This window comes from Calliphora vicina, chromosome 5 (assembly GCF_958450345.1).
Source record: "Calliphora vicina chromosome 5, idCalVici1.1, whole genome shotgun sequence".
Classification (NCBI taxonomy): domain Eukaryota; kingdom Metazoa; phylum Arthropoda; class Insecta; order Diptera; family Calliphoridae; genus Calliphora; species Calliphora vicina.
The window spans coordinates 42318949-42336645 of record NC_088784.1 but is presented as its reverse complement, the minus strand read 5'-3'; the positions used below and the strand labels follow the sequence as shown (position 1 = coordinate 42336645).

The window sequence follows — 17697 nt, the reverse complement described above, 5'->3', positions numbered from 1 at the left end:
TTTTTAGATTTTTTTAGGTTTTAAATACTTTTAATAATTTCGATAAGTTCTGATAAAAACTCATTTCAGTAGTGTTTCCAGTTTCGTTTATTATCATGTTCTCATTCAACAAATACATGTCGATGGCTTAATATAGAAATATAGTATCTCTTTTTTTTTCTAAATCGGGTTTTTTAAATATTCTGGTAGACAAAACTCCAGTATACCTCCCTTAAAAAATTCTGTTTTCTATGTTGAAGAATAACAGATTTACAGTAATTTTTTTAAAAAAAAACCCTAACCCTAAAGTATTTTTTGATATATTACGACCTTTCTATGTTAAGCCACCAATGTAAATTAAATATGTCAGTTGTTATACTCATTGAACATGTTTCTTGGATGTTTGAAAAAATATGTAAATGGAAAAATAAATACAAAAAAATATGTTAAAGTGCAAAAAAAAGTAATTTCGGTTAATCGACACAATTAATCGGTTTATTTGTTATTCGAAAATCGGTAATTTTGAATTATTCGAACACTTAACCATTTGAATACCCTAGTACCTATACATATTTATAAATTATTAACTTTTTATTTCAAATGCGAAATTTATATGATGATGTACAGATGATGTCGTTTATTTTAAGTAACAATTATTTGCATACGAATTCTAAATAGCAAGCAGTTACAGGTGAACACAATTATGTTTTAACTGCCACAAAGTATTTGAAGGTATGAAGACGTGTTTGAACGCCTTTAAATCCAACATAAACATTAGGAATTGAAATTGGAAGTACATATCCAGACTTTTGTTTGATCAAACATTTCTATATCCGCTACACAATGGTGCAATATAATCTTTATTTTGTAACTTATGTTCATATGTATGTATTTAGGTTATAAGCAGTTAACTTCAAAGATAAGTAAGAATATCTATTTTAATTATTTTTAAAAATCTTTGTTAATTTAGTTAATAACACTGCTATAAAAAATAAATTTTTTTAGAAGGGCTCCTCGTACAAAACATCTTTTTTATGTAATTTTGGCACGCTGATCACAAATATGGCAAAAATAAGTACGTAAAAATACGTTTTTCAAGAACATAGAATTTAACAAAATGTTTTAAAAATCTTCGGAAGTTAAGCTCAGATGTTTGCAGGATTGAGTACAGAATTGCAATATTTTCATTTTGCAATTTAATGCCAGCAGATTTTATCACAGCTAATATATTTAAGTTTCTTTGAATATCAAAGATATGAAAAAAGATGTTTTGTCCAGAAGTGAGTGTAATTGTTTATGAATAAGATAGTTTGTTAGTTTTAAATACAAACATAATTATTGTTAAAAAAGCTTGATAATATTCTTATAAGTTGCGTCTCTGCAAATTAACTCTTTCGAATGTTCGAAGCTCTGGTTCAGCTGTTTAATTAAAGAGATTTTTGGATGTTGGAATTTCGAAATTATTAAGAGAAGTTTTTGTTAAGTTACAATTTATATTCAGCTTAAGCTTGAGCTGCACACGAGAACCTTAAAACCATTTAGCTGAATTTGTTGCCACGGAAAATCGTATTGGTTTGGTTGTTTATGTTGTAAGAGAAATACGAACATTAACATTTTAAAGAGAGTTTCAGTATGAGTTGTAAGCGAACCTTTAATTATGATATTGTTGTTTGCATGAACGTATCTGTATCTTTAAGATACAGAGACATTGTTGAACACATGTGTTTGATGCCATCAAACCAAGAAGTAGCAAAAGACCTGCCATTAAACTTGTTTAGATACACACTCACACATTATAAACACAACATTTGTTGGGTATCTGTGTATTATGAAACCCAAGACGAAAGAAAAAACCCACAAACATCGTTTCAGGGAGATGTGAATTTTCAGGCATCAAACGTTAAAAACTCCTCAAACGTTTAACACACAATAAACGGACGGTTGGTTTGTTTGCTGTTCTAAGAAATTAAACGAAATAAACAAACAAGAATTGTTTAAACAACAACTCACTCACACAACGTTATTATTCATATCGAACATTCTCACACAGATACAACAATTCCTCCTGCAGAGTTTGACGACTGTTTGTGTGTGTGTTGTTTAGAGTTTTTATATTTTGAACTCCGCTTGACAAACTTCAATTCCCGTTGCGTTAACTCAGTTGAGTTTTAACTACGGAATGGCTCTGTTGGCCCAAACAAGTGTAACGCATTGAAATCTATTTGTGTGTTTTTTTTGAGAAAATTACAATATTTAAAAAAGTGAAGAAGAGAATGAACAACTAAGTTTTCATTGATACGAATCAAACACCGGTTTATATTTAAAGCTTTTTATTTTAAATTTAACACAAACGAAGAATCTAATAAACAATAGAACTATTCGATAGATCAAACAAGTGAGTTTATCAATCCATCAATAATTTTGTTAATAAAAAAAAACATAATTTCCATATTTTGGATAAAAGAAAGAAAAAAACATAAATGAAAAAATAGTGAATGGATATTTTAGCGGTATTTACGTGGGCTGTCATAAACAAACGGCCAAAAGTGACTAAACAACTTCAAATCGAAGTTAAGAAATCAAAATAAAAAAACGAATTATAATAAATTATTTAACACATCCATTAGATACTTGTGGCGGGTGTTGGTGTAAGAACACAATTTAATATTTCTTTTACAAAACAAACCAACGATATCATTATCATTGTAATCAGTGAATTAATGAATGGAATTCAAATTTGTTAAATGTGTGTGTTTATTTTTTGGTGAATTAACAAAACAAATACAAAAATTATAAAACGTAATATGAATTAGATTTGTGTGCTAACGTTTCCTTTGCATTATAATTTATGCAATCGAATTAATAAAAATATAACTGTAGTTTCTTCAAACAAATGACAAAATACTGTAAACTTTTTGTTTAAATATTAAAAACTATTTGCTAGTAAAAGCAAACTGATTTTTGTGACGTGATTAAATAAATAAATTCTGTTGTTTTTGAATAAAATTAAGAAAACCAAACTTTAAAATGTGTAAAATTGTGCAAAATATTTAAAAGAACTTAAAAAGCTGGCAACTCAAAATATAAACTTGTTTTCAACGCATTTAGCAAGCCTGCCTGCCTGCCTGCTGCTTTTTTAAAAGGACACTCGACTCTTTGCCTATTTTCCCTTTTATTGTCGTCGTCCTCATCGTCTCCATCATCATCATCGACTTGAACATCAACAACGTCTGGCTTTGTTAACGTCTTTGTTTTGTTTCATTTTTATTTGTTGCTAGCAGCTTGCAACATTTAATGCCACAAGATGCATCTGCCGTTAACACATTTTTGGATAACTTTGACATTTACGTTGCTTGCGGGTAAGTTTAACTCACATATACAACCATACATAAATACATACAATCATATTTTATACTGTTTTTTTTTTTGCATTTATGCAACGTTACAAAACATTGCAACAAATATTCATACAGTTGTGGCAAATGTTAGGACAGACGGACGAAACTTGCAATAAACCAACTTAAGTTATGGCATTGTTGTTGTTGCTTTTGCTTTTTAAACAATATTTCTTAAGTTTTTGTCTTCTTGTGCAGACAAACAACACCTTGGCTTTTGTTAATGTTTCAACAAAAAATGAAAAAAGACACAAAATTATGTGCTGCATGTGTAGCGTCTTTTGGGTGCTTTTTTTATTCCGTCGTAAGCATTTGAATGAATGAGTGCCAGAGTGAGTGTGTGTATGTATGTTTGTTTGTTTCATTTAAGCCATTATATTGTCATTATTCTTTTTGTTAACCAAGTTAGTGGTAAATAAAGTCTCTACTACTTTAGCTTCAGCTGTATAATGATACGACGCTAAGTACTTGTACAAACAGCAACTGCAACATGAACGCACATTAATTGTGTATGAATATGTATGACCTTTTAGGCTTAAAACAGTAGACTGTATGTTAAGGTATAATAATACCATACGTCCTCACTGTATGAGGTCTGCACTCTTCTTGCATTATTGTCTTCATTATGAAAATATTCAAAAAAAAAAAAAAAATTTAAATTAAAATTTAAATGTGGGTTTTGCGGCTTTTACAGAAAACTAACCAAATAAAACTCAGCCAACCTGTTACCAGAAGCATAAGAAATATGAAAAAATTATATAAATATAAAATTGTAATTGATGCTATTATTATTCATATACAGAGAGCCTCAAAATTTTTTGATTTTTTTAAGATCATAAAAATCATTATATTCAGAACTGAATTTATTATTCAGTCCAATCTCCAACAAACCGTAACTTTTAAATTGTAATCGATTTATAGAATTTTGGATTTTTTTTATCTTAAAAAATCAAATAATTTGTGGTGTTTACTTACTTTTGAGGCTCTCTGTATTTATACATTAGGGAAGTTTTTAAATTGGACATTTTCGATGGGCTCATAGTCTTAAAATGTTCTCTATCATCTAAAAATCAAAAACTAAAAGTTTAAGCAAAATGGAATAGCAAAGTTTCAAAGTTTCCTATTAGTGTTAAAACAGCAATATTTTCCTAAACAATTTAAAAACTAAAAATTTCAATTAAATTTAATTGTTTTATTTCTGAAATATAATTGGAAACTTCTGAAAAACAACGGGCAATACTGTATTTCATGTTGTATTTCAAAACGAATTTTCGTTTGGGTTTCTGTTTGGAACGAAAAAATACAAATTTGTTATTTTATAAAACGAAACATTATTTGCGTTTCAAGACAATTTTTTATGTTTAAAAATATCGTTTTTATCATGATACAATAATTGTAGAAGGTAGAATCACTAGGGAGAGTTTTCAATATTTACTCCTATAACGTCAAACTTTGTATGATTTTTTTCATATTTTCTTTTGTTTGACGTTACAAGAATTTGTATAATTGAGAATTTATATTCTACTGAGTGTACCTTATATTGTTGTGTCATGGTTTTTATGTCTGTTTTCTGCCAAATAAATTAAATTATTTTTGTTTATTTATCAAAAATTGAAAATTTTTATCTAAAATGTATCAAATATTTGTTTGCTGTATTTGTTTTTGCATGAAAAAAATATCGTTTACTTATACAAATGTTTTTTTTAACATTTAAAAATCCACAAAAAATCTCAATAGCATTTTTACTGCAATTCAAGTTGAAAGCAAGTGTAATTCAAGCCTTGAATTATAGTTGTCTAAGACTTTATATCTATAGCATTCTCCAGTAAAAAGGAAACATAAATCCAGGCCAAATCTTTTATGTTTGAATTAATTTTTGCAAATGTTTTTTAAGTTTAAAACATAATTTTCAAGTCAAATTTCAACCAAATATTCAAGTGCTTGAATTTTTTGGGACTGTGGTGCTTATTGCCGTTTATTGAAAGGAATAAAAAGTGTTAATGTTTGATTATGACATTTCAAGCGCTTGGGAACGTTTTATGAAATTTTATTTTTTAAACAGAATCGAAAAATTAGTTTTGAAAAATATGAAAAATTGTTAATTTTTTAAAAAAAAAAGTTTTGTTGCGACTTACAAAATTAAAATTAAAAAATGTTGAAATTATAAAATTTATGATTTGCGAAATGCATGAAATTTTATAATTTTTAGTCTATTTCTTTTTAAATAAATCTTGTAAAATTTTTAATCCAGTTTTTTAGTTAGTTTATTCATTTAATTTTAAACAAAAACATAAATTCTGGGAAGAATAATTTTAAATTTATTATCATCTCCACTTTTTGATAGCAACTTTAGTGACAATAAAGACTTTAAAATAAAGAATAACTGTTATATAGAAAAACTACCAAATAAGTAATAGAAAATGTGCCAAGTCCTCAAAAAAGACTCCTTCTAAACTGTGTTTATTTATCATTATAGATCAGTAAGTAAAAAAAGACTAATTAAGAGATTTCGAAAATATTAAAAACAAAGGACTTGAACATATTTGTTGTGTCTCCTCTAAAATTTGTAAAAAGGGACTTATCACGTTTGTACACTAAGCTAACGAAATTTAAAAAAACTATTTTGAATTAAACATTTGAATTTTTAAAGCTACTTTGACCCAAAATTCGAAATTTAAATTAAATTTTATTTGCATTTAGTTTTAAGAAAACTGTGAACAATATTTCGATATAAAAAGTATAATTTAAGAATCCCCCTAATACATATACAATCATAGATACAAAAAAATCTAAAAGCTTTACCTGACAAAATCTGCAATGATTTTGTAAAATTTATAAATATTTGTTGGTTTTATTAAAAGTTTAGAAAAAAAGCTCAGTAAACCAACCATAAACGAAAAAAAAAAATAAAAATAATAGACAAAAGTTCATGACATTTTTTTTTTGTTGACTTGACTTGTTTTTTGTGTTTTTTTTTTGTTTCATTGTGGCACATACAAAATATTTTGCACATTTTATACATAAGGATTTTTTCCAAAATAAAATTTTTGTAGTTGTCGCTGTTTTTTTTTGCTTCTTTTTTTGGGGTTTGTTAAAAATGCAGTAGATTTTATTGTTGTCATTGTTGTTATTACCCAGAAAATACTGACATTTTAAACTATGCTTTCAGCACTATGGGTAAAATAACATAAATATCTTTACATACCTATACAAAATACATTTATTACTTAAATATTTATGTATTTACTTAGTTTTCAAAAAAAACACTCAGGTGTTTCTTGACAACAAATATTAAACAAATTTCTTTAGTTGCTTGAAACTTCAAAAACAAAGTTTCATTATTAAGTCCCCAACAAATCAATCATTGTTTGCAACAAATTTGTTTGCTTCAATTAGCATTAAAATAAAATAAAAATTTGTACTGTAATTCCTAGAAAAGTGAAATGAAAAAAACCATCAAGCTAAGTCTTTGGAAAGAACTTGGCAAGAAGTTTTTACATATTTTTTTCATTATTTTATTTTACATACAAATTAAGCTTATTTCTTATTACTTAAAGAAACCAAAATTTTTATTGAAATAATTGTAAAACAAGAAACAATGAAATAAATAATATAAAATTAAAATGTATACTTTTGTAAACTTTTGCTACAATTTACAAAAGAACATTTCAATGTATTCAAGTTATGTCAAACTAGAAATTTGTATTAACATTTTAATCACAGTATAGCTTTACCTCAGATCAAAACTATTTTAACAGGACTAAGGGGTAAAAATACAATGGCACTTAGATTTTGTCAGTAACACATCGAAATATTGGCTGTAGACCCACAAATGTATATCGTAACCTGAAATGCAAAAGAGAGTAACAACCAAAAAATTCAAAATTGAGGTTTTAATGGATATTGGTACACAGCATCAAGGCACACGCCTTCAGCAATTTTTAGCTTTCTACTTTATTAAAGAAAGAAAATCATATTTGTAACCACAACACTTTTAATTTTATTAAGTTTTTTGTGTCTCTTGTAAAATTTTAAGGTGATGATAGGCCATTTTGTCTTTCAGGTGACGATATATGTTTTAGATCCTTGTAGATAGCGATATCCTTCTGTCTTTTGAACTCAACTGTTCAAATTCCTCAAATAACAAACTGTTGGCTTAGTGTGCAAACGTGTTAAGTCCCTTTTCGCCAATTTTACAGAGAACACAAAAATCGTTTAAATCTGTTGATGAAGTTTTTTTACTTATATATTTGGTATGATCTATAATGATAAAGAAACACAGTTCATTGAGCAATATTTTTGATATCAGTAACTAGTCGAGAAAATGTCTTTAAAAAATTTAGATTTCGTTTTAAAAATAATATTTAACTAATACTAGTTCTATTTGACTGAGTTAATAAATTTTGCACTTTTGACAAAAAGTAAATGAACTTAACACTTTTGCATACTCCAGTATAGCGACGAGAAAAAAACAAGTAAGAGAGCAATATTCGGCTTTACCGAATCTTATATACCTTTCACCAAATTATACTTAAAAATTTCAAATATTTTTGGTAAACAAATTTTTTTTTCCAAAGTTGTTTTTTTCATTTTTTGGAAAAAAATTTGTTTGAATTTAAATTTGAAAATTTTGTTTTTTCAATTTTTTTTTTGGAGAAAAAAAATTCGGTTTAAAAAATATTTTTTCCGATTTTGACCGATTGTAGGTCCAACTTACTATGGACTTATATACGTCGTTGCAAAGGTCTTTGAAATATCTATCATTAGATATCCATATTGTCTATATTAATGTCTTAGTAATCCAGATATAGGTCAAAAATTGGTCAAAAATCTAGGTTGTCCTGGTTTTTTCCTCATATCTCAGCCATTTGTGGACCGATTTTGCTGATTTTAAATAGGAGACTTCTCGGAAGCATGTCTGACAGAATTATTGAAGATTTGGATCCTGTAGATCTGGGGTCTTCAGAAAATTGATTTCAACAGACAGACAGACGGACGGACATGGCTTAATCGACTCCGCTAGCTATAAGGATCCAGAATATATATACTTTATAGGGTCGGAAAATTATATTGTGGAAACTTATATATACCCTTCTCACGAAGGTGAAGGGTACAAATAGTTGGTCGATTCACAAGGTATCCTATCATGTGATATTGTCATAATGTTCTAATATTTCACAATGTTTTGAAAATGTTGTTATTGCTTTACAAGCTAGAAATGTCCTAAAATAATAACCAACCAGCAGAGACCTGTGCCGAACCCCTAAAAGTCGGTTAAGACGAGCATTATGACAATATCATATGATAGCATACCTTGTGAATCGACCAATTGTATTTTTACTTATACTAACATTTTGTAATAAAATCTTAATTTTCATAAAAATTTATGTTCCCGAGAATGTTGTTAAAAATCGGTTCAAAAATTGAGCTATATTCAATTATTTTTTATTAAAAAGCCAAAGAAATAACCTACAACAAATTAGAGTATTTCAATAATCTCTTTCTCTATAATTTCACGATCAAGATTTGAATAGATAAACATTCAATATGGTGTGTTCAGATGGTGTGCTTTTAAGCATCAATTATGAGAACAAAGTAGCCCATTGTGCATAATTATTGTCTTTCAATTCGTTTTTTATGCAGCTTTAAAAAACATTTATCGAGTTCAATTTTTTTGCGCTGTGTTTTTTTTTTACAAACAAATATTATTGGCAATAAAATGCAATTGGCAAAGTTATGTGCTGATTTTTTCTTTTGCCGTTGAGCTAACTCAACTGCTGCTGCTCTAACTAAGTATTTAATGTACATACAAACATACATATGTATGTATCTATGGATGTGTGTAAACTAGTAGATACAAATACATAACTAAATACATTTAAAAACATATTGATGGTATTAGCTGGTAGTATGTATATACCTTTACCATACATACATACATATATATTTATGTATATTTAAGTAAAGGTACATACAGTAGTTTCAGTTGTACGTTTTATGTTCATAGGACCATTTGTTTGTTCGATTATACGTTGAATCCATTGAATTCATGGCTGGTAGCATCATGATACTCCTCTTATGGTGCTAAAAACAGACACCTTGTGTGGAATTATGATATTCTAGTTTTTGTTATTTTATTTCTTTCTTTTTTTTTTTTGTTTTTGCAGTTGTTGCCGTGTGGCAAATATATATTTATTTTGCAAAAAAATAAAATAGAAAAACATATAAAAAAAGCAAACTTTGTATCTTTGTATAGTTTTAAAAATGTTGTTTTTTTTGTTCGTTAGTTCGGTTCGTCTGTATGAAAAATCCATTGAAAATGTCACTGGTTGTGATTTATTGGAAAATATGTTCACCTAATTTAATGTCATACATAAATAATATGAAATAATACCTCTACTACAAAAGCACATTTGTTAAATAATGTTAAATTATCGTTAACTATATAATAATGCGAGTATTTTATTGACAACTTCAAAATTAATAAAAAAAACAGAAATACTTTTGGCGAAATATTAATACCTGCTTTTATTTACATACAAGTGTATATAAAAATAAATTAAATTATTTCAGGTTGGCTTCATTTTAATTTAAAATATTAAGGATGTTTTTAAAAATATGTGATCATTTTAAAGATTTTTTTTAGTTTTCTAGTTTGTTGTAAACATTTTAATTTAAAGCTAATATTACATTGGAACAATTCCATTGTTTTAAATTGAAATTTTAGTCTAGTGATCGTTAAATTGAAACCAGTTTTAGTTTATTTTTCTTCTTCTACAAATTCCCGCATTTGTTTATATGATGGCCCCTATTGTTTATATAGATTTGTATTATTTTTTTTGAAAATATTCGTTCAATATTTTCCCATTTATTAATTGCTGTTTACGTTTGAGAGTTTTTTTTGTATTTAGTCCTTGATATTTAGAGATTAATATGTTTAAACTATAAATTTAATTTTATGCTTATTTATGTGTTTTAAATAGTAGAAATAAACACTAATTAAATAATTTATTATTTTGTAAAAAAGTTTGATTGTTTTTGTTTATGTTGTATTTTTTGTGGGTTAGTCATTTGTATTTGATCTTTTTAACTTTGTAATATTAATAAAAATATTTATTTAACCCATGTTGGACAAGCAACACATAGTATTATGTCATATCACACAACTATTCATTTAATTTTACAAAATAAGCAAATATAATAAACGGAAAAAATTATTTTTCTGATCTTTGCCCAATAAAGTATATAAAGCATATGTTTGTACCGCCCAAAAATATTGGTCTAACACCCCAAAGTATACCGATCGACTCAGAATCACTTTCTGAGTCGATTAAAGGATGTCCGTCCGTCCGTCTGGCTGTCCATGTAAACCTTGTGCGCAAAGTACAGGTCGCAATTTTGAAGATATTTCGATCAAATTTGGTACATGTAAGTTTTTCAGCCCAAGGACCAAGCCTATTGAAACTGGCTGAAATCGGTCTATTATTTCACCTAGCCCCCATACAAATATCCTCCCGAAATTGGACTTTATCGGTCATAAATGTTTAATTTATATATGTATCTTCACAAATTCCGCTTCAAATAAGTTTTATATACGATCGGTCCATAATTAGTCATAGCTCCCATATAGAGCCGCTTCCAAAAATCACTTTAACGTACATAAATCTCTTAAAAATGTTGATATACACACGAAATTCACAATAAATAACTTTCATATAGACATAAATCACACGATCTAATTTTATGGTGATTGGTCAATAATTGGTCATAGCTCCCATATAAGGCCCACTTCCGAAAATCACTCACGAATATAAATTATTGATATTTTAAAAGAAAAATGTTTTTGCTTACTTACTTGGTGTAGGGTATTATCGGGCTTGACCGACCATACTTTCGTACTTGTTTTTTACTTTTTATATGAAAACTTTTCGGTTTTGTGAAGGGGAAAATTCCTATTTCACCCCCTCTGGATCCGCGCCTGAGCTGAATATGGAACTCTGACTTCTTTTTTTTATTTTTTTTATTTTTACGAATTATTGGAAATTAAACCAAAAAAACAATCCCACATGAGATTAAAACATTTAATATGTAATTAAGTTTGATTCTATTTTCGAAAATCCATGACAAATCGTTAATTTATGGATATAAATAGACACAGGGGAGAGAGATACTATCTGGGGGGAACTAAACATGTAATGAAGCTATAAGCTGGCCATAAGGGGTTAATATTTTCTTCATTTAATTATTTTATGACTCCATATTATTACATATTTTTGTTGTTGTTGCTGCTGCTGTTGTTATTGTTGTTAGTTTGGCCGTGTTAATATTATTTTATTATTATTTTATGTTTTTGTAAACTCACCCATGTACGAGAATCTGTTTGTATTATAGTTCAAATATTTTATAGTGTTTATTGTTTTTTGTGTTGTTGGTTTTGTTAGCTGTTGGCTGTTTTAGTTTCAGTTGGTTTTTTTGTTGTTTCTTATTCTCAAAAAATATTGTTGTTGGTCGTTTAGCTGTCAGACATGGTGGCACTAATGAAAATTTACCTACTACAGATACAGAAATGTTAATATGTACCTATCTATCTATAACTTTACTATATGCATTTGAATAATAATAATAAGAAAAAAACAACAAGCCAACAACTTTTTGTTGTTAATAAACAAATAAGATACAGCTAGCTACATGGAGCAACAGATACAATATGAAATGAGTAAAAAATAAAGTTAAATGAAATAAAACCTGTTAACCTTTATTGGCAATTATCATGCTGAGAACTTTATTTCTTTGTTTTCTAACAACAAACTAACAAACAGCAACATTTTAATATCCAAACACCAGCAGCAGCAGCAACTGAAGAAAAAAATCCCAGAGGCACTAAGTTCTCTATGGTCTGTCGGTGGGTCGGTCGTTCTGTCGCTTGTCATAAAGTGGCCAACTGACTTTAATGTGAATTTGTATCTGCATTGTGTGTGTGTTTGTGTGTGAAACACAATTTAAGTTAATTTAAATTAATTTATTAACTTAAATATACAAAAAGCCACGAAACAAACAAACAATCAAACAACGAAAAGTCCCACAGATAAATAAATTTATAAACTATTTCATATCATTTTTTTGTAACTCAAACTATTTTAATAACTGCTTAATCAAATCGTTTTTCTTTGTGTTTAAAGAAATTTGTGGGAACTTTTTTTGTTCGTTGTTTTTAAATGTAAAACAATCGTTATTAGTTAAATCACATAAACCTAATGAGAATCTCTGGACATTCGTAGCCACACAATCTAATAACACTAATAAAATGTTCAGATTTATTGAATTGTTTTAAATAGTTTTGTAGTCAGGGCCAATGCTAGTCTCTCTTATGTTTGGTTTTCAAGTAAAAGATTGTAAAATTTTGATAACATTTCAATGCCTAGTTTTGAATGAAAATGTTTTGTCATAGCTCAAAAATTAATATTGTAAATATTGAAAGTGTAGCGAATTCTTTTTCAAAATGCATAGCGGAGTTGGGTATTAAATGCCAACAGTTTTGCCCCATTGCAAATTCGAAATTTCACAGCAATTCAATAACAAAAAAGCACAGAAAAAAGCTATAAAATTCACACTTAATACTCCCGAAATTATCATTGAAATAAACATGTCAAATTTGAAAATTACATTAAAATTGATAAAATGAAAATAAAAGTTCTGTGGGTTCTTAAGGAATACATCCCTATGTCCTTTATAGGAAACCTATTTTATTTAAAAACCTTACCAGCTTAATAAAAAAATCCCCTACAAATCTATGCTTGTCGGTCTGTCTGTTTATTTGGAATGTCAGCAGTGTACATATGTCTTGAATAAATCTATTCATAGGCTGATGTGATAACAAATATAAAAAAATGACATTAATTAAGGAATTTTTATCTTTGAGGTGTGTGTTTTTTTGTTTGTTCATTTGTATTAAAAATAGCAACACGTTGCAAAAGAAACAACAGTCTTTTAACCATTCGAATATTTTGTTGTAGTCGTTGCCACATACAGCAAGTTTTGTTTTTTTTCATATCTAAAGTAACTGACATGCAACTTAATTACTGCTTAAACAAACAGTCAACAAAAGCTAAAGTCCAAGCAAAAAAATAAAATAAAATATAAAAAAAAACTTGTACTTTTAATATGCGTACAAGATTGTAAAGAATATTAAATGAATAGAATAGAATAACTATATACATAGCGAGAGAGAGAAGAATAAAAAGTCTTAATATTCTGTGTGCCACATATTGTTGGAATACGTAGATACATTGGTTATAAAAACGATTAAATGCTAATCCAATAATTAACTTAAAGCCCTGGTATAATTTTAGCACAAATACAATATATATAAATATTTATGTAGTAGAAAACTAAAGTAAGTTTTTTTTTTGTTTTAAGAAACTACTACCACTTGTTTTCTAAACATAAAAACTAGTAAAAAAGCACAAACTCTACTGACCTGTAGTTACATTTAATGGTTGTTAACACATGCATACACACATGAGTAGTTTAGTGTAGTAAATAAGCGATATAGTAGTTTTACAAACCCTGCAGTTTTAATAGTAGTAGTAACGTATCCCTATTATAAAGTCGTTAGCTTAGTATGCAATCGTGCCAAGTTACTTTTCACAGATTTACAGGAGTCACAAAAACTGACTACCCCGTCTTCGCCCGGTGGCATTTACTACTGTTAGTTCTTCGAGTTTCTCCAACCCACATACGCCTGCCTGTTCTTATTTATTTGCAAATAAAATATCTAAATTTGTACTGCATACTTTAGGGAGCTTTTTTATAACAGTTGAAAAAATAAAAATTTCCGAGTTTTACCCGGATTTCTTTAATTTTTTTCTTTACAAAGCATCTCCTGAAAATTTCGAATCGAATAAAAAAACAAGTAAGAAAGTATGGTCGGTCAAGCCCGACCCTATAATACCCTACACCAAGTAAATGAGTAAAAATATTTTTCTTTTAAAATATCAATAATTTATATTCGTGAGTGATTTTCGGAAGTGGGCCTTATATGGGAGCTATGACCAATTATGGACCGATCACCATAAAATTAGGTCGTGTGATTTATGTCTATATGAAAGTTATTTTTAAGTGATTTAAGCACGTTAAAGTGATTTTCGGAAGCGGGTCTATATGGGAGCTATGACTAATTATGGACCGATCGTAACAAAATTTGGTGACATGAATTTTGTATATATAGAACTTATTTGGAGTGAAATTTGTGTAGATACATATATAAATTAAACATTTATGACCGATAAAGTCCAATTTCGAGAGGACATTTGTATGGGGGCTAGGTGAAATAATGGACCGATTTCAGCCACTATGGTGGTGTAGGGTATAAAAATTAGCCAAATAGCTCCAGCCATTCTCACGTGATGCCATTACATACATGGACCATTTAATTTTTATAGATATAGAAGATAGATAATCACTGCTTAAATAAGTCGCCAACAGGACTTATAAGTTCTTTTTTGGAACATAGCTCATTTTCAATAACTTATTTTGTATTTTTAAGTTTTTTAAACGCATTTTTTTTATAAAATATTTCCTTAATTTTTAATATTTTATTATTTTTTTATAAAAGATTTTCTTTCATTTTCAAAAAAGTGGACTTAGCATGTTTTCACTACTTGACTTACAAGAATTTATATATTTTTCGTCATGTGACACGTATTGGTTCGTTGTAATGCAAAGACCTCAGCAGTTAAGCAAGTAGTCAATGTATTCCTTAAAGACAGTAATTGTCACAAATGTCTTATCACTTGGCTGATCTTTGTAGTGCAGAGAGAAGACAATTGGTTACTTTATACATCCCAAGTAATCTAGCGTGAAGACAATTGTCACTTAAGTGTCTCTAAGTAATCTGGAGTGTAGTCACTTTAAACGTTTTGTGAGTAATTCGTACAAACCGGTTTTATGCAAATTGTGTTGATATAATTCTCATACAGTTTATTTTTACTTTTGCTTAAGTATACTGATATCCCATGTAACATAGCATGAAGTCAATAGTCACTTTAGTGTCTCTTAGTAACCTATGGTGAAGTCACTTCAAAATTTTTTTTGTACTGCACTTTATTTTACCCACCATACTACTTTCGATCAGCTATCAGACAGTCTCATTGTAATCAAAAGGGTCAATTGACCTCCTGCTTAGGACATGAACGTGTTAAAATAACTAGTCACGTAGCTATTGAAGTAACTAGTTCCCATCCTAAATGTTGGGTAAAATCACTAGTTCGGGACTGTTTCCTAGAACTGTTGGGATATGGCAATATATTACTTTAGAAAATCCTAGTGATCTAGTGTATACCTAAGTGTCACTTCATTGTCTCTTAGTAATCTAGAGCGTAGTCTGTATATGTATTTCATATATTACTTTAACAACTAAATCGTTCACCAGTAGTGACTCTATAACAAGTTTGGGGACAGTCTCTAGAACTCCTGGGTATATAGAATATGTAAGTAGTAACTTTGTATATTCTTTATTACTTTATATTGACAAGGAATTTGTGTTGCAAATGTGTATTTTTTTTTTGCTGTTGATGGTGAAGTTACTAGAATAGCAAATATCTGGTAAATGTGACACTTACTTACATATTCTTACTATGTAAAATATAAACGTTCTAGTAAATAATCGTCATGTGTGTGTAAATGTTTAAGAAAATACAAACGCAGAAATTAAATTCTTGAGCCAAAATACTTATTTGAAAGTTTTTTATTAACGGCTAATAAAAAATTAAATTTATAAGCCAAAAAAACATACTAAGAAAAAACAGTTTAACTAGATTTTTTGCAAATTCACTTCCGTTGTACGAGAATCTGTGTGCAGGCAGGTAACTAATACAGGTATGTTGTGTTGTATAATTTTACACAATCACTGTACTGTAAGGCAACATACGAGTACATATTTGCATGTGTGTCTGTCTGCTTGTGGCAGCTTTGTCAAGTCTTTTTTCCCATTTAGCTATTTTTTTTTGTTCAGGTTAAAAGACACATTTTTTGTTGCAAACTCTTTATATTAAATAAAATTCAGAATAAATATTTTGTACTCGTACTTACAATGTGTATGAAAATTTGCCAACAAAGTGATTTTTCCTGTTTGCCAGCCATACGTACGTCCATACGTACGTACAATATCATACATACTACTTGCTGAAAAATTACAGTTTAACAGTTTTAATATGAAATTTTTGAAATTTGTATATTTTTTTTCATTTTATTATTTCAAGACTCGTTGTTCATACTGCGTTCAAGTTTTGAATATAATATATTGGCAACCAGTTTTGGGTTGAGAGAGAAAACTTTGGTAAAATTCATTTAAAACAAAAACTTTGCAAAAATTTAAGTACCAAAATTTAGAAAAAATAAATAAAAATAAAGAAAAGTGAAAAAGAAGTTGAAAATTTTTAAGGTGTTGGCAGTAAAATATTTAACACAATAAATGCTACTCTCACAGATACACTCATTCATTCACTCACTCACTTGCAAATGCTTGCAATCTTTTACACTTCATAAAAGTTAAATAACAAAATTTGAATATATTTGTATGTTTTTAAAAAATTAAAAAAACTTACACATAGAAATTTATTTAAAAAAAAGGATTTTTCGAAGTTAGCAAATTTACACCTAAAAATTAAACATTTCTGTTATTGTTATTTTATTTATTTTCTCCATATGATTAAAATTTTAGTATGAGAATTATTTTTTTTAAAAAAAGTAAAAGTGTTTAATTAGTTATAATTATGTTTTACCAGAAAATTACCTGTTTTAAATTCAAAAGTAATCATAACATAACTATTTGTATGCAACTAAATTCAAGTCAATTAGTGCCAGTTTAAAATGAAAACAACTGACATTTATTATTTAAATGTTGAATTTAAAACAAGTTGATTTTAAATACATATTTTTTGGGTGTTTCCCATGGGAGTTTCCTTTGCAGTTTAAATATTAATATAAATTTGTGGGGAAATTAGCTAAAACAACCTACATATTGATTAAACTATTTAAATTATTTATTTCTCATGCCTTGGCTTTCCTTGAAATATGTAATTGCTTAAAAGCTAATAAATTTATAAATTAAAATTTTTCATTTCAATTTTTTTTATTATGTAATATTTATATATTTATGCAACTGATTTTTAAAATTATATTAATACTCTCAGTCTTCAGACAACTACAAAGATTGCCAAAGTCTGATTTGAAATCAAATTCTTTCTCAAATGTCAAACGTTTGAATATGATTTGAAAATGCGTATTCGCTTCAAATTTTTCAAATTTAGGATAATTTATTATC

At 27.9% G+C, this 17697-nt stretch overlaps 1 protein-coding gene across 3 annotated transcripts in view; it reads left to right on the top strand.

Moving 5' to 3' along the window:
• The first annotated feature begins 3002 nt into the window (after window positions 1-3002).
• hbs (hibris) overlaps window positions 3003-17697 on the top strand; it is a 52980-nt gene continuing 38285 nt past the window's right edge. For all 3 annotated transcript variants that reach the window (XM_065513201.1, XM_065513200.1, XM_065513199.1), the window contains exon 1: window positions 3003-3338. In XM_065513201.1, coding sequence (XP_065369273.1) covers window positions 3284-3338 — 55 coding nt within the window. In that variant the 5' untranslated portion in view covers window positions 3003-3283. The remainder of the gene's footprint in view (window positions 3339-17697) is intronic.